Source organism: Carlito syrichta, unplaced genomic scaffold (assembly GCF_000164805.1).
Source record: "Carlito syrichta isolate Samal-C Ts95f unplaced genomic scaffold, Tarsius_syrichta-2.0.1 Scaffold108683, whole genome shotgun sequence".
NCBI lineage: Eukaryota > Metazoa > Chordata > Mammalia > Primates > Tarsiidae > Carlito > Carlito syrichta.
Window position 1 is genome coordinate 371,732 of NW_007052779.1, and position 18,492 is coordinate 390,223.

Here is an 18,492-nt window from a genome sequence, read left to right on the forward strand (position 1 = left end):
AGGTAAGCTGTGCTCCAAAACTGCACTCCAGCCTGGGCAACAGAGTGAGACCCCAACTCAAAAGTAAATTAAATTAAATTATTAAATCAAATTAGAAATAAATTATTTACATAATGTACACAACAGTAGACAATAAAAAATTCGAAGATCATCAGTTCTATTTGACTTTGATATGTACCATGTTTCCATAGCAAATTTATCTTTCTAATTTTGTTTTCCTTCAGTGAATACTACAAATAGTTTATTTATGATAGCATATGTAAATAAAAGAAAAGTATATCCAAGCCTTTGCTGATAGGCAGGAAAATCAGGCAGGGTCAAACTTAAAAAAATAAAAGTGGGGGTGGAGGGTAGGGAAGGAAATAATTAGATAATAATTATATAATTAGCACAATTCAGGGAGGGAAAAAACACTTGATCTTTATCTAAAACAATTCGAAAGTCAGGAAATGACAAATGGATTCACTTTTTTGTTCTTTTGAGTCAGGGGTCTCACTCTGTCAATCAGGCTGCAGTGGCACAATCAGGGATCACTGCAGCCTCAACCTCCTAGGCTCAGGCAATCCTTCCTCCTCAGTCTCCTAAGCAGGTGGGACAATAGGCACATGCCACCATGTCTGGCTTTTTAAATTTTTTTGTAAAGACGAAGTCTCGCTGTGTTGCCTAGGCTGTTCTCTAGCTCCTGAGATCAAGCAAACCTCCTGCCTTGGTCTCCCAATGTGCTGGGGTTACAGGTGTGAGCCACTGCACCCAGTCAGATTCACTTTTTTAAAGACTATGCTGGAGTCAAATCTAAGTTCAAGACAAAGAAAGTGTATAATAAATCATTAATGTATTCACTCAGGCATATAATAAAGCACTAACAGAAAAAAAAAGAAAGAACCTATATTATACAATTTTAAACTTCTTAAAATTATCAGCCTGTAAAATGACTATTTAAGTAATTGACCTATAAAATAAAGCAGCAAATCTACTGCTCTGTAAGGGGTGAGGGGAAGAGAACACGCTATCAAGTTTTCAGTAACACAAAATCAAGAATATTAATGTAAACACCATAAATAAAGAAAAATTCCAAAAACAAATACTAATTCCAAAGGCTTTTTAACAAATCCTCAAAAATGAGGAGCAAACAATCATCAGTAAGGATGAAATAGATAACAATGCTATCTCAATGATAAAGTAAAAAGATCTTAACTAACTTCCTTCTTTAATTCTTACTAAGAAATTATACATTATTTTAGAATAATTGAGTTAATAAAAATTTTAATGACTAGAAATGGGAAGGGCAAACAATAATCAAAAGACTTTGTACTCAAATTAAACTGCTCACCAAGCCATAACTAATAACTAATAACAGTGAATGGCCATAAGCATTCTAAAAAATATATAAACTGTTAGTGAAATTAAAGGCTAGCATACATTGAACGTTATAAAATAACTCCTTTAAGACATTCAATGAACATACCACTAAATCTTGATCTTGAAGCAAGTTACAAATTGCTTCATACAGCATGGGTCTTAAGTCAGACTTGAATTTCACAGAAATCCACTGACCAATGAGCCAAATCACCCTGCGTCGTAATGGCTTATACCTAGATGGGGAAAAAAATCACAAAATTAAAATGCTAGATATTTTAACAGGTTTACTTTATTCGGTAATCCCATTATTTAAATCGAAAATGTGCATTTTTAAAATAAAAGCTTGCCGGGCTCAGTGGCTCAGCCTGTAATCCTGCACCTTTAGGAGGCTGAGGTGAGTAGATTGCTTGAGCCTGCGGGTTTGAGACCCGCCTGGGCAGTGAGACCTCATCTCTACAATAAATCAAAAATTCAGCCAGGCGTGGTAACGCACACCTGTAATTCTGACTACTTGGAAGGCTGAGGCGGAAGGATCGCCGGAGCCCAGCAGGCGAGGCTGCGGTGGCCGGGAGCGGTCACTGCACTCCAGTCTGGGCGGTCGACCGAGTGAGACTCCAACTCAAAAATAAATAAATAAATAAAAATAAAAATAAAAAAATAAAAGCTTAAAGGCTATTCCTTCTAAAGGTACCACAGAACAAAATACTGACAAAGAAGTCCTGTTCTAAATAAGTGAAAATCCTTAGGCATATGTTATAACCATACTTCTTATGCATTAAAAAAATGTAAAATAAATATGTACATGAAAACACATACCTAAAAACAGTTCTAACGTCCCAAATCCTAAAGCTGGAAAGTTCCCAAAATGTAATAAGAAGCTTCTGTATTCAATTTTCTATTCCAATTCTGTTAATGCCATAAAGATTATCTTCACAACAATGTGAGAGACCGCTAAGCTTCTATGAATATTCATATAAATTTACAGATTTCAGCTACACCTTGATTTTATAAAAGGTACCCCATAAAAAAATGTGACTCAGACTACCAAAATAATGATTTATGTTTTAAAAGTTGTAAAACATTTGCAGTAACATGCACATATATTCCTTTCTTTGATCATCTTTACCAAAGAAAATGAGGGTCCTTTAGGCAAGAAGAAAAATAACGTAGCTCATGTAGTTCAAAACATTCATGTCAAAGAATTCTACTCACAAAGTAAAGATTTTGGTTGCAAGATGATAAATATTTCTGGATATAAGTGGAACAAGCTAACTAATACACCATGTTTCCTAGAAAAACACAACTTTAAAAGATGATCAAGCACAGCTGGGCGCAATGGCTCACACCTGTAATCCCAGCACTGTGGGAGGACAAGGTGGGCGCATTACTTGAGCCTAAGAGTTTGGGACCAGCCTGGGCAACATAGCAAAACCTTGTCTCTTCTACGACAACAACAAAAAATTTTTAAAGATGAATAAGCACATAGAAAAAAATTTCTCATTAAAGTTACAAAAACTTCCTTGTCTCCAAAAAGTTTATAATACACCTGAAGGAATTTTTTAAAAGGCTAGGCACAGTGGCTCACACCTGTAAATCCAGCATTTGGGGAGGCCGATGCAGGAGAATCCCTTGAGCCCAGGAGTTCAAGACCAACCTGGACAACAAAGCAAGACATCGTTTCCACAAAAAATCAATGGCACCAGATATGGTGACATGCACCTATACTCCTAGCTACTCAGGAGGCTGATGCAAAAGGATCACTTGAGTCCAGGAAGTCAAGACTGCAGTGAGCCATGATCGTGCCACTGCACTCCAGCCTGAGTGACAGATGAGACCCCAACTCAACAACAACAAAAAAAGACAAAGTAATGTACTAGGATTTTTGATAAGGTAAAGAAGAGTTGGCATGGAATTTGTGTAGGTCATTAAGATAAATGGTATCGGAGCAGAAAAGTTAAAACATGCCATTTCAAGAGACAGGAACTGTTTGAACCAAGTTACACAGACAGAAGTAACAACTTGTGTAGCATGAAGTAAAAGAACCATAGAATCATCAATTTTTGGACTGAGACCTTGGGGGTTACCACACTTTACTCTGTGCCAGATAAGGAAAATGAAGCTCAGAAAGATCAAATTTCAAAGTCACAGTCACTTCCAGGCAGAGGTAGAATTAGAGGTCAGTTTGTTCCTCACTGTGTGGTACCTGGATCAGTAGCATCATTATTCTGAGAGCAAGTTAGAATTTCACAATCTGACCCAACCTACTAAACCAGAGCCTAAATTTTAACAAGATTACCAAGTGATTCACATGCACATTAAAGTTTGAGAAACACTCATCTAGAACAGCTCTGTCCAACAGAAATAAATATAATGTAGGCCAAATATTTCATTTTAAATGTTTTAGCACTCCATTAAAATAAGTAAAAAGCCGGGCTTGGTGGCTCAGCCTGTAATCCTGCGCCTTTGGGAGGCTGAGGTGAGTGGATTGCCTGAGCCCGCGGGTTCACCAACAAATGTTAACTAGTACTATACACTAAGCATTCTGATAGGCACTGGGAATACAGAAGTAAATCAGAACTGTACCCTTCAAACCAAGAAAAAGGCCTCTTGGAATATTTTTTTATTCTCTGCAATGAAACTGATGCATAGTTTAGAAAAACGATAAAAGATCTTTTCTCTTCCACTTTACTTGGTCAGTATCGAAAATTAAAATAATTAGGCAAGGACTTAAATGTATATAAAACATAAGAATTGGGCAAAGGTGCTAATAAGTAAAACATGAATCTGTACTATTGAATTAGGCACCTCAATAAGAACACAATATATAGTCTAGCCAGGAGCAGTGGCTCACGCCTGTAATTCCAGCACTTTGGGAGGCCAAGGTGGGAGAACTGCTTGAGGCCAGGAGTTCAAGATCAACCTAGGCAACATAGCAAGACCCTGTCTCTACAGATAGAAAATTTAGACAGACATGGTGCTGCAGGCCTGCAGTAGCAGCTTCTCAGAAAGTTGAGGCGGGAGGATCACCGGAGCCCAGGAGTTCAAGGCTGCAGTGCCTGATCATGCCACTTTGAGTGACAAAGTGACACCATGCCTTAAAAAAAATGAAGGAACCTAATGTGTATTCAAAAGCTTTCTGCCCCATTGTGTCTATATCCTACTATAATCTCTTCCCCAAAGACATCCAGCAATATGTATTATATAATCCCCAGTTACCTTTCATGGATGTTACTTTAGTTAGACAGCAGGCATAGACACTGCTAAGTTTCCACCTGTCTCTCTTTTGTGCAATTTCTTTCTGGAACTCAGACTTCCATCTTTCCTCATCTTTACATAAAGTCCTCTTCTTTTCTCCTACAAACTCTCTTATATAATGGCACATACTTCCTAGATGTCACAATTCACATATGAAGTAAAGCAACATAATAACCAACTGTTCTGTTCATATTTCATTTATAAAATTCACAGTTTTTATTCCTTTCTACAGTAAGCATAACCTGCTAAGTCATACTATTATGTTTTTTAAACTGTAAGACATTTTAATGCCTTCCTATATTCACTAGAAAACCAATAAGGTAAAATAAGTATAGATTAAACACAAAATTTCATACTTGCCTATTGTGAATTACTTGTAATTCTGGAAGAAGTTGGTTTTTAAACCACTGATCAAAATCAACGCTGTCAAACAGTTCATAAGCAGCTAATCCAACAGCATTATACACTGAGGAGAAAATTTAAGACAAAAATTAAATATTTCAAATACTGGGTCACAATGTATGTATGAAACATGCAATATGTTAACTAAGGAAAATATGTAATATGTTAACCAGGAAAATTTAATTTTAAAACATTTTAGAAACATTATTTAAGTTCTTTTTTTCATGTGCTTCTTAAATACTTTTCAGTACTTTCAAACAGGAAATTAAATTCATTCTAAGATATTTAAGTTAAATTATGAAAATATATAATACCTGCTTCTAAATGGATGCAATATTTTATGATCTGGTCCCTGCTTCTCTCTCTCCAGCTTTATCTTTCACTCTTAACCTCTATGATCCAGCTAAACCAAATAATCACAACTCAAACTCTAATTGTGCTTGCTCCTGTTACCTTCAAGTCTTTGTACCTACTGCTCCATCTCCCTGGATTCCTCTTCCCACTACCACCTTCACATAGCTAATTCTACTATCCTTGTGTTCTCACTTGACACTTCTTAGGAATCTTTCTCTAGGCATGCCAAACTACCTTGTGATTTCCACCTACTAGCATTAACTATCCCATATAGTTTACAATTAATCATATGCTTACTTAGTTATCTCTCCTACCTGGTAGTTCCTGTATTTTAGCTACTCTCGTATCTCAACTCTCGCAACACAAAATCTACCACAATTCAATAAATCAATGTTTCTGAATCACTTAAGTTTAACATACCAGCATCTTTGATTAACACTGCATTCATATCTTCCACATCTGTGGGCCCTAAAAATATAGGTAGAAGTAAAGGTAAATAAAATTAGTTTTTTAAAAAATATTTATTTAGATACAATTTATTAGTTTCCCAATTCAGTTAAGTACAACATACTTCATGATATTAAACATGCATATAAGGGAAATCTAAGACTTACTGTCACCATTAGTAACACAGGATTAAAAACCATTATAGCATATCTGATAAATGTTATGACAAGCAATATTCTAGAAAAATATAAAGCAAACTTTGCTATTAGTTTATACCCTGTTTATAAAAGAAAATCCTTTAAAGAAAGAATAAGAAAGATGAATCACAACAGCAAAAACAAAAAGCAAAGAACAAGTAATCCACAAATGCTCTAAACAACAACAAAAAATACGCAAGGTTATAACAGTACACTAAATAAAGAGTGACAATAATAAAAAGTGCATCAGAAAAGTGACAGCCACTATGAATTATAGAAACTTTAGGATATAAAGCTGACACTATCTGTACTACTATTCAGGAAGAAGAGTACCATGGTTAACATAAAAAATATAACTTACTTAATAAGCATATTTAGGTTAGATAAATTTCTAGCAAGTTATCAAAGCATTTTTCTGCTGCTAAGCATGAATTCTTAGGCTCACTGTTCCAATAAGCTAAAATAAGCATAGCCCTAAATAAGCAAATTGCTCTAGAAGTAGCAAGCAAACTAAACTCAGGAATCACTGAAAACCTTACCAGTAGACAGCAACCTAACAGAGTGTAACCTAAATAGCCTATCCTTTGCTACAGAGGTTTCCAAAATAGTAAACGGACAGTAAGCTATGTAAGAGAAGCGTTTTTAGGAATCTATAATCCTGCATTAAGAAATAAGTAACTGTGCAATGCAGAACAATCCATTTGAAAACACAATAATGCTCAAAATATCTGTAGAAATTAACAAAAAACTTGACTAGTAGCTCATTTTTTCCCATGGTTTACGCAGAAACACTCTATCAAGATGAGAACACAAAAGCCTAAAGTGAGTTACCCTGTCACTACAGACAAGATCACGAATCTCCTTCCCTACAGAAGATTCTCTTGCATTTCTTTACATCATCACCTACTCAGTTCTTGATCCTTTACAATGTAATTCTGCCCCAACCAATCAGACAATCTATTCTCTCAGAAGATCCACTGCCTTCTGCCTCTTATAAGCATTTGACACATACTTCTGACAACAAGCTCTTCTCCAGGATACATCTCCATACCTCTCTTCTTACTTTTGGGATAGTTTATTACCTGGCTTTTTTTTACAATGCATTTCACCTCTTCATATCCTTATTGGTGAAAATCTCAGGTTCTGTCCTTGAACCTCTTTTCTTCTTCCAAGGTACTTATATACACGTACTCCAAAAGCATATCTCTATGTTCAATCACTATTTATGATATAATTGTTTCCCTGTCATTAAGACCCAAAAGTTCAGGATCATTTTTTATTACGTTCCCTTGCCTAGCATATTCAATTAGTTGCCAAAAAAAATCAACCAACCAACCAATAGTTACTGAGTATACCAGGCAATGGAAATAAAGTATGAACAAAAGAGACATAAACAATAGCCCATGGAACTTAGAGTCTAGCAGAAAAGACAGAAATCATAAGTCAATGTTAGTTAATGGCTAAGACATTAATTATTTGTGTACTAAATACAATGAAGTGCCCAAAATTTGCTTAATCATTCTCTCCTAAAATTTATCATTTTCTTTCCATTTCTACTGTCACCATTCTAACAAAGGCTAACACTGATTTTAACCTTTTCTCACTACTGAAAATATGTTCCAAAGAGACTTTCCCCAAGCAATATGATTGCAGTTTTGCTTATGCGCCTACTGTATTTATGACAGCAAAATTTAATTATCATACTCCAAACTATAATTCAAAGTCTATCTCAAATGCCACCCCTTCAGAAAAGAACATATTCTGTGTTTCTCAAATTCACATTCTTTATATGACCTAAAAAACAGTACATTACACATAATAGGCACTCAGACAATTTTAACTAAACATTAATTAAATAAATATATCAAAGTATCACAAAATATACCTTACCCTGAAGTGTTTGCATCATTTCTAGAAGTACAGGAGTAAGAGTCTGGTTATATTCATGGAATATATCTATAAATAAAACTTCAGTGCATGGCTGGAGAGGAAAAAAAGACAAATTTTTAATAAAACAATGGTACACTCTATTGACTATTCAACAATAAAGCAAAGAATATTTATCCTTAAAATTCTAAAACTTCAAAAATATTCCCAATTTTTTATTTTACATAAGATTCTTTTGAAAGATAAACACAAGTAAAAATAAAATCAAGCCAGGCTTGGTGGCTCAGCCTGTAATCCTGCACTTTGGGAGGCTGAGGTGAGTGGACTGCCCGAGCCCACAGGTTCGAGACCCACCTGGGCAACTTGGCAAGACCTCATCTCTACAATAAATCAAAAATCAGCCGGGCTTGGTAGCGCGTGCCTGTAATTCCGGCTACTCGGAAGGCTGAGGCAGAAGGATCGCCGGAGCCCAGCAGGTCGAGGCTGCAGTGGCCGGGAGCAGCCACTGCACTCCAGTCTGGGTGACAGAGTGAGACTCCAACTCATAAATAAATAAATAAATAAATACATAAAAATAAATAAATAAATTTATAGTAATTTAAGTCATAACATATAGAAAGTACATTTCTTTATTTCAATCGTTTGTCACTATGTAAAAGTACCAAAAGCAAATAGTATACATTTTTAAATTGATCATACTTTAAATTTAAAAAGCATTAGGTAGTCACATTTATTTATAGCAATATGAATGATTATCCAAGATTTAGTATGTTAAAAACTATGTATTTTCTAGCCAGGTGTGGTGGCTCATGCCTGTAATTCCAGCACTTTTGGGAGGCTGAGGCAAGAGGACTGCCTGAGCCCACGGGTTCGAGACCAGCCTGGGCAACATGGTGAGACCCTGTCTCTATAAATAAATCAAAAAGTAATTATAAAAATTAGCTGATATGGTGATGCACGCCTGTAGTTCCAGCTACTTGGAAGGCTAAGGTGGAGAGACTGCCTGAACCCAGCAGGTCAAGGCTGCTGTGGCCGTGAGAGTGCCACTGCACTCCAGCTTGGGCAACAGTGTGAGACTGGGACTCAAAAAAAAAAATTATTTATTTTCTTAACGGTGTCTCATACCTGTAATCAACACTTTGAGAGGCAGAGGTGAAAGGATTGCCTGAGCCCTGGGGTTCAAGACCAGTCAGGGCAACTTGGAAAGAACTCATCTCTACAATAAACCAAAAAATTAGCCGGGCATGGTGGCGCATGCCTGTAGTTCCAGTTACTTGGAAGGCTGAGGTGGAAAGATCGCCTGAGCCCAGCAGTTCGAGGATGCAGTGGCCATGAGTGTGCCACTGCACTCCAGCCTGGGCAACAAAGTGAAATTGACTCAAAAAAAAAAATTATGTATTTTCTTAGCATCGATTTAATAAGCAAAAATAGCAATTCATGAATTCAATTAACCATATAAACTTTTAACAAAACAGTAACAGAAATCAGTGCTAGCTACATTTAAAAAATAATTCATTAAGTTCTTTAAAGTGCTGAATCACAACATGATTCACAACATTAAAAAATTAATTAAATTTTAAGAGACTGTGTTTTATGTTTTTTAAAAAATCTTATAGATATACATACTGAAATATGTACAGATGATATGTCACCTCAGAAATCTGCTTCAAAATAATCCAAGTGGGAGGTAGGATACACGTATATGAAACTAAGCCAGCCATGAGTTGATAACTAATAAACTAAGTTTTCATGAAAGATTCATAATATTATCCTATTTTTGTATGTTTGAACTTCTCCACAAGAGAAAGTTTTAAAAAATTAAAGTAATAAATCTTTTTTTTTGAGTTGGAGTCTCACCCTGTCACCCAGGCTGGAGTGAAGTGGCACATTCACGGCCACCCCAGCATCGACCTGCTGGGCTCAGGCGATCTTTCTGTCTAAGCCTTCCAAGTAGCCGGAACTACAAGCACGCACTATCATGCCTGGCTAATTTTTTATTTATTGTAGAGACAAGGTCTCGCCAAATTTCCTGGGCTGGTCTTGAACCTGCAGGCTCAGGTAATTCGCTCGTCTAGGCCTCTCAAAGTGCTGGGATTACAGGCTGAGCCACTAAGCCTGGCCAGTAAGAAAATGTTTTAATGTTTTTAAATAAACAATAATTTCTCTGGCTTACAACTATAAGTCTCTGAATCTAAAAACTTAAAGATACATTTTTAGAAAAACAGCGGCAAATTATGTAAATTATGTACATACACATCTTAAGAAAAAGAACAACTCAAAGACTATATTAAAAAAAGAAGAAGCCGGGTTCGGTGGCTCAGCCTATAATCCCGTGCCTTTGGGAGGCTGAGGTGAGTGGATTGCCTGAGCCCATGGGTTCGAGACCCGCCTAGGCAACTTGGCGAGACTTCAGCTCTACAATAAATAAAAACAAAAATTAGCCAGGCGTGGTAGTGCAGGCCTGTAGTTCCAGCTACTTGGAAGGCTGAGACGGAAGGATCGCCAGAGCCCAGCAAGTCGAGGCTGCAGTGGCCGGGAACGGCCATTGCACTCCAGTCTGGGCGACAGAGTGAGACTCCAATTAAAAAAAAAAGAAGAAGAAACAGGGTCTCACTCTGTCACCCATGTTGGAGTGCACTGGTGAGATCACAGTTGACTGCAACCTCAAAGTCCCGGGCTCAAGTGATCCTCCCATTTCAGCCTCCAAAGTAGGTGGGACTACAGGTGCACGGCACGCCCAGCTGGCAGGTTTTTAAAATTGTATCTGTAGAGATCGGGTCTGGCTATGCTACCTGGACAGTTCTCGAACTCCCTGCCTCAAATAATCCTTTCATCTCAGCTTATCAAAGGGTTCAATTACAGGAGTGAGCCACCCTTCCAGGCCCTAACAACCACTTATGGCAAATCTTCCTTAAAGTTAAGCAAAGTACTTGCCATATTTATAAATGCGTTTTAAAGCATAACTGAAAGCAACGGGTTGGTCTCTGAGAAAAGCACTAGGTGGTAAGAGAAATAGTATGTCAAAAAAGTTTTATTACTGAAATACTTAGAAAAAAAATGTAGCCTAAAAGGGGTAGCTTTCACTTTTACAAACATTTTCCATTTGTGCAATGTCAATTTTTTCCCAAGCAATTTGACTAAAAAATTAAGAAAAATTCAGTTTGCAAACTTAATCAGATAAAAATTCATAATTTAATTAAGTACTGTCCTCTCAATTTCTTGCAATTATAGAGAGTTTCCTATCTGTCTGACTTAATATTTGAAATCTTTTAATACAGTATCATTCTCTACTATGAGCTTTAGAAGGATTAAGCTTTCCTCTATCAATTTTTCTTTCAATTAATACTTACCCTCAAACTATATTTCCAAGAATCTCCTCCTGTTTCTTCCACTGCTGCAATTAAAAGCATGCAATAATAATGTTTTCAAAATCTCAGTTAGAAAAACAAAGATTTGAGTAGCATCAGTATAGTATTTCTTCAAATGTTTCAAATATAGCACTAAAAGCAAATCCTGGGAAATACAGGCCTTACAGAGATTTCTTTACTCTAAGCTATAGATGACACTTGCATATCTCACAGTCCCAGCAAGTATGTGTTACATCCACAAGCAGTCTCATTTTCATGAAAAATCTTTATGGAGAAAAGCTCTAAGTATCTTAGAGTCATTTCCAGAGTATCCGATATCACCTGATACAATATCACTACAAACCCTGAGAATCATTTCAATTCAATATAGTAATCATTTCACAAGTTAAAATGATTTGTCACACTTTCTACAAATTTCCTGTATTTATATTTAAAGTAAAGGATTTCAGGACTTTGCTTCATGTTACAATGCTGTAGGTACTACATAAAGAAAGAAATTGAGGCTGGAAGCAGTGGCTCATGTCTGTAATCCCAGCACTTTGGGAGGCTGAGACAGGAGAGTCAATTCAGCACGGGAGTTCAAGACCAGCCTGGGCAACACGCCAAGACCTCATCTCTACAAAAAAATGAAAAAAATTAGCTGATTATGGTGGCATACACCTTGAGTCCCAGCTACTCGGGAGGTTGTGGTGAAAGAATTGCCCGAGCCCAGGAGGCTGAGGCTGTAGTGAGCCCTGATCATGCCACTGCAGTGAGCCCTGATCATGCCACTGCATGCCAGCATGGGTGACAGTTGAGATGCTGAATTCAAAAAAACGAAAGAAATAGAAACTTATGATTTTAGCAAAGAAAAAACAAAAAGGATGCATCATACAGAACAATAATGTATTTTCTAAATTAACTAATATTATTCCTAAATAACAAAAAGAGGAGGAAGATAAGTCTTCTGAAAGGTTTAAGGCATTCTGAAAACACTAGGAAACAAATATGCGTAACTACACAAGGAAATCCAGCCAAAGGGAGAAGAGGCTAAAATCTGGCCCACTTCCACCACAGTTGAAGTAATTTACATACACGCATTTAGTAGACATGATTTCTTGATTTTCTACAGCAAGGGTCACAACAGACTTATGCTACTCATCTATCTATACTAAAACTCAAATAGATTTTTTTTAAAAAGTACCCATCAAAAAAACTTCCATATCTTTCTAGGTAAGAATGTCTACAAATAAAAAATAATATGGAATGAATCACAAAGTAAAAACCAATCTGATAATAGAGTTAATTTTACATTTTTGTTTGAAATTAGGTATTTATAAGAGAATCTAAAAATTAAAAGTTATCTTTCTGTAAAATTCTACATCATATTTGAAAAAGTCTCTCATTTTCTGCTTCTCAATTTGTAACAAAAAAAGAATAAGTTAATTTTTAAAAACCAAGATTCCCAGATCAAAAGTGCTACATTAAAATACAATGGTAAACCTATCATTCAGATAGATATCTATATATAGAAGGAGAACAAAAGTCATGCTAAAAATTAATTCTTACTAAAGCCTTCTGGGTCTTCTTCCCACATTGTCAGTTCTTCTTCAGTTAACAGAAAATAATGAGAGACTAATCTTCTACAGATCTCTGTCAAAGTAGGATATGTGAAGAATGCCATCTTAATCTTATGGGCTTCAAGAGTTTCAGGGCTGCTATCTAGAAAAGTAATTAACTGAGTTAATTATACACATTAATTATACAGCCAAACAGTCTACCTAAGTTGAATTATGTAATTTAAATAAATAAAAAAGACACTCATGGAAAAATATATACTTGTGTACATATTCTTGTTTTTATTGTTAAAAAAATCAAAGACACTCTGTCCTTTACACACTCATATCAGTTCTGCCTGTTTTATACTACAACTTGTACGTTACCATGCTATAATACCACAGCATATTGAAGTGACTTACTGTGTGTGCATCTGTCTGTCTGTTCCTCTTTCTATCTCCTCCTTACAAAACTATTTCATTCATCTTGACAGACATGCACATGAATAAATTCCAAATAATGTAATAATTAAACCTGTCTAAAAGTAATCCCACTTTATTACATAAATAGAATGCTTTTAATTGTTCAAATGCATACAGCCTACAACATAAGCTGCAGTAATCTTAATTGTTCAAATGCATACAGCCTACAACATAAGCTGCAGTAATTATTGTAGTATCCAATTCTTAAAATCTCTATGCTTCAACCCATTTATTGTGCTACAAAAAAGCAGCTTACTAAATGTACTATACAGGTTTAAAAGCTGGCATAGAAATATTAGTGACTATTATCCTTATCTCTACTTCACATGCCAGCAACAGTTTATTTTATAATAAATGATTTTCAAAAAATGAAATAAAAATAGCAATTACTTCACATTTAGATTAAAATAAAGGAAAAATTTTTTAAACTACCAGTAAAGCATTACCTTCAAAATTTTTGGATGGCTTATAAGCATAATTTTTGACAATCATCTTAATAAGATTCATGCATTGGACAATGAATCGTTCAAATGTAACGCCTTCACCAACCTCCGTAAAAACATAGCTTACAGAAAATTCCAGTGATCTTTGAATTAGAGGAGTAAATGAAAAGGGATGCTGATCCAAGAAGTCCAAAAGCTACAAGGAAAAAAAATTAAAACATATTTTCCCCAATATTCATATTGGAATATAAACATTCCAAATACAACTTTACTAATAACATTTATTAAGTTTTTGGTGATGAGTCCATGCATACCCAGTTTTACATATTTTACAACCCTTCTTGTGGTACATCAAATAATGTGAATGATATCAGATTATATCTCATAACAAGAGCTTTCTATTATTTTCTGTATAGGGAACAAAATAAATCCACTTCATACTTAATTTTATAACAATGGACAAATATGATACTAAATTCATAAGTATATAAAAGGTCTATAAAATGTAATAAAGGGAAAGAATTTTTTAAAAATTATACTATCTTTCCTGCATAAGCTAAACTTTGATATAAGAAACAGTTGATAAAGAAAATTTCTTTTTTATACAATAATTTCAGCTGACATGCAAAAGGAATAATATAATTAGCATGACATCATTCTGTAATCTCTAATCAAATAATGAATGTAGGCAATGATCATCAGTAGCTGTAAAATCAGGAAGGAAAAGATCGATGAGGAACTCATCAATCTTAGCCATGTAAAAAGAGACAACCAGACATTGTGTGCCTCCTGATGAAATGCAGTGTGAAATATACAGCACCACCCATAAAGTATTCTCGCCATCCCTATCCCACTCCCCCCGAAAAAAACCTGAACGTGATAAAGCCTCTAGATCTAACAACAAATTTATAAGAAATGAGAGCAGGAGGAGTGTGGAGACCAAGGAACATGTAAAACAACATAGGAGGATCCAGGCAATCAAATCCAAAACATGAAAACTCTACAGGAAATGACCAGTTACATCAACAAATAAACAGAATGTAAAAAAGGTGGGGGGCAGAAAGGAAGCTGACACTATTTGAATCCTGATTCAAACAAACCAACTATAAAAACTTGAGACAGAGAAATATAAAATCTGACTAGATATTTCAATGTTATTAAGAAGTCACTATTTTGTAAATGTGATAATTGTGTTAAGAAAAAAAATCATGGTTTTTCTTTAATCCTATTGCTTAAAGACATATACTCAAGTATTTACAGATAATACTACACAATAACTGGGATTTGCTTTAAAATAACCAGCAAGAGTGGGGAGGGGAAGGAACCATACAGACAAAACAAGACTGAACATGACAGTCTGCTGTTAATAGTTGAAGCTGAGTGATGACCTCATGGGGACTCAAAGCTATTCAATTCTACTTGAAGGCATGTTTGAAAAATTCCAACCTTAAAAGTTTTAATAAAGTCTTAGAGAGCATAAATATGAACTTTATAAATTATTGCATCCAATTTGTTCTGTAAACAATAAATTACAGATACCATCTATCCATATCAGTTCCTTAAGTGAGAACTAAGAACTGAAAAATCCCAAAGCTCAATAATCAATGTTTTCTAGGACAGAAAATCTAAATAATGCTTAAATAAATTTTACGTACGCAACTGACTTACTGAGCAGGGACTGTGTGTAAGCACAGATGGAGTCAAGTGTCAGTGACATCGACTGCACAGTCCCACTGACTATCGACATCACCCCGTTTTACTTTGTAGTTTTTTTTAAATTAAAGAATCTGAATCCACTTTACACGGGATCTTGGAAGATTAGGTGGGCTTTTGCTATTGAGGCTATTTGGAACATGAAAAATGAAGAAAGGTGGGGGGCAGAAAGGAAGCTGAATGAACTGAAATTAAAGGTAACTACGATCTAAACACAAAATTAAAAACAGTTCATTTCTGCTGCTTTTCTCCCCACCCAGGGAACAGATAACCCCTACACTATTATTAAACCTTCACTGAAAAGGGGGAAATAGATTACAGATTTAGATATTCCCACCTGTCTTCTAGTATCTATTTCAGTATAAGCAATCCTCAAGTCATGTCTTCCTACTTGCTATAATCCAATTCTTTACACTTCCCCCAATCCTCCAAGCCCAATATTTCATAAAAAATGTTTATAAAACTTAATTATACTCATTGCCTAACACAGTGCAGCCACATAATTTCATTTAAAAGATGTTTCTGAATACACTGATTTCCTGATAGTACACTACTACATTTGATCTACTTCCAGCTGAACTGCACTGCTATCTTTACCTCTGCATTCTCCAGAGGGTCTGAGAATAATGAGCTTTAGAGGAACCAACTTCTTATTTATTTATTTAGAGTCACAGTCTCACTTGTCACTCAGGCTACAGTACAGTGGAACGATCACAGCAATTTCTCTTTCATTTACTAATTCATTCAATTAGAGTTGTACTCTCACTGTCACTCAGGCTGGAGTGCAGTGGCATAATCACAGCTCACTGTAGCCTGGACCTCGGGAGTTTAGGTAATCCTTCTGCCTCAACCTCTCAAGTAGCTGAGACTACAGATGCACGCCACAATGTCCTACTAATATATTTTATTTTTGTAGAGATGAGGTCTCACTATGTTGCCAAGGTTGGTCTTGAACTCCTGGGCTCAAGCAAGCTTCCTGTCTTGGCCTCTCAAAGTGCTAGTATTGCACACAGTAGCCACCACACCCAGCAACTTTTCTAGTATTTATTAGGACTGAATTTTAAAAAATTTTTTTTATATCAAGGTGATTCAGACACTATGACATATGGCATATAAATTTAATAATTATATGCATTCTAAAGTATACAAAGAAGTAAATTTTTAGCTTTCCTATAAGGAGTCAGAACATAAATTTCCTTACACTAAAGTGAAAATGTATGGTTATAAAAATATAATTTTCCTTTCCAAATTTGAGTGTGTATATTACATTTGAGAAAACAAATTTAAGATTAAAAAAAAAAAAAACTTACCACTTTAGTAAAAAGAATGATGGTCTTTTCCAGTCTATCTCTACAAACATTATCTGTACCTATACTTCTGCCTGTTAAAAATACATTTCAGATATTAGTGTAAGTTGATAATATTCAATGAATTCACAACCAAGACAACACCAAAGCTTATACAAAAATAATACTGCTAGTTATAGTTCTGCATATAGTGCATTAAGAATTCATTATTTTAAAAAGCAAAATCAAGATTTATACTTAATAACAGACACCATAACCTTTCATTACACAAAATTAATTTTAAAATATGAACCGAACCCATTCTGTAGCTAGGAATCATAAATCAAATTTTTAAAAACTAAATTCATCATAATTGAAATATTTTTCAAGCAACATAAAGGTGTAAAAACACTTAAATAATAACATACTCATTATCATTTTTCCTATATCTTCTGACAAATTTCTTCTGACAATTTCCCTGGCTAATTTTTTTTTTTGTACATTCAAAATAATATACATCAGCCCATCAGTCACCTTGCTCTCTTCACATAGTTTGGTCAGTGATCTAATTATCTTCTTCTGGAAAGACTTCTATTTTTCTTTTTACTACACCCAAAGGGATGACCAGAGAAAAATGACTAATTTTAGAACAATTAACTACGTGATATGATCATTTTATTCACCTTTGCATTCACAGTGTCTAGGACAGTGTCTGGAAACAGGCTGAACAATGTTTTTACTAAACTGAAACTAATACAGAACTAGCAACAACTCCCCTAAAAGTGAGTAGACTAAGAAACTTTCTCAGGGACAAATACACACACACACACACAAATATACAAGGGAGAGCCCCAAACCCCAGTATTTATTTATAAAAAACTGTATTTATTCTTACATGTTTACACTTCAGTCACCTTCAATGTACTCTCTGTATGATGCAATACATCTATCGAAATATTTTTCCACTACTCAAAGTTTTTTCTTTGTTTGTTTTGTTCTTCGAGTTGGAGTCTCACTCCGTTGTCCAGGCTGGAGTGCAGTGGCATGCTCACGGTCACCCCACCATCGACCTGTTGGGCTCAGGTGATCCTGCCGCCTCAGCCTTTCAAGTAGCCAGAACTATAGGTGCATGCTACCACACCTGGCTATTTTTTTTTTGGTAGAGATGAGGTCTGGCCAAGTTGCCCAGGCTGTTCTTGAATCCATGGGCTCAGGCAATCCTCTCACCTAGGCCTCCCAAAGTGCTGGGATTACACGCTTGAGTCACCGTGCGCAGCTGCACAAGGTTTTGAACTCACCAATTCTAACGTCTTTTAGTGTTTCTGTCATTTTCATTTCATCTCTTCCACATCAGCAAAACATTTCCCTTTGAGAACTTTTTTCATTCAGAGAAACAAAAAAAATTATCTCGGGGCATTGGGTGAATGGCAAGGGAGGGGCATGCAGGTCATGTCATTTTTTGGTCAAAAACTGTGGTGTGGGCAGATACACTCATAAATCACCAATCATGAAATGGGCAAATTTACTAAAAGAATCTTCAAAAAAAATTCACTGAAGCTCAACACAGTCTCTCACAACAATGCTTGCTGGTACACTGGTGAAGATGGGTTCCTAGATCACTTACCTAACGGAGAAAAGACTGTACTATAAAGGGGCCTGTTCTCCAAAAGATAATTCTGGGTTTTGGGGGTTCTCTCCACGTATGTGTACATATGTATGTGTGTGTGTATACACATACATATATATTACACACACACATATAT

At 35.6% G+C, this 18,492-nt stretch overlaps 1 protein-coding gene across 1 annotated transcript in view; it reads right to left on the minus strand.

Moving 5' to 3' along the window:
* IPO11 (importin 11) overlaps window positions 1-18,492 on the minus strand; it is a 190,210-nt gene that overhangs the window by 161,866 nt on the left and 9,852 nt on the right. Inside the window, exons 4-11 of the mRNA XM_008068467.2 lie at window positions 16,754-16,824; window positions 13,734-13,926; window positions 12,818-12,970; window positions 11,252-11,295; window positions 7,905-7,995; window positions 5,791-5,838; window positions 4,975-5,080; window positions 1,466-1,592 (exon numbers count right to left, since the gene is read on the minus strand). Coding sequence (XP_008066658.2) covers window positions 1,466-1,592; window positions 4,975-5,080; window positions 5,791-5,838; window positions 7,905-7,995; window positions 11,252-11,295; window positions 12,818-12,970; window positions 13,734-13,926; window positions 16,754-16,824 — 833 coding nt within the window. The remainder of the gene's footprint in view (window positions 1-1,465; window positions 1,593-4,974; window positions 5,081-5,790; window positions 5,839-7,904; window positions 7,996-11,251; window positions 11,296-12,817; window positions 12,971-13,733; window positions 13,927-16,753; window positions 16,825-18,492) is intronic.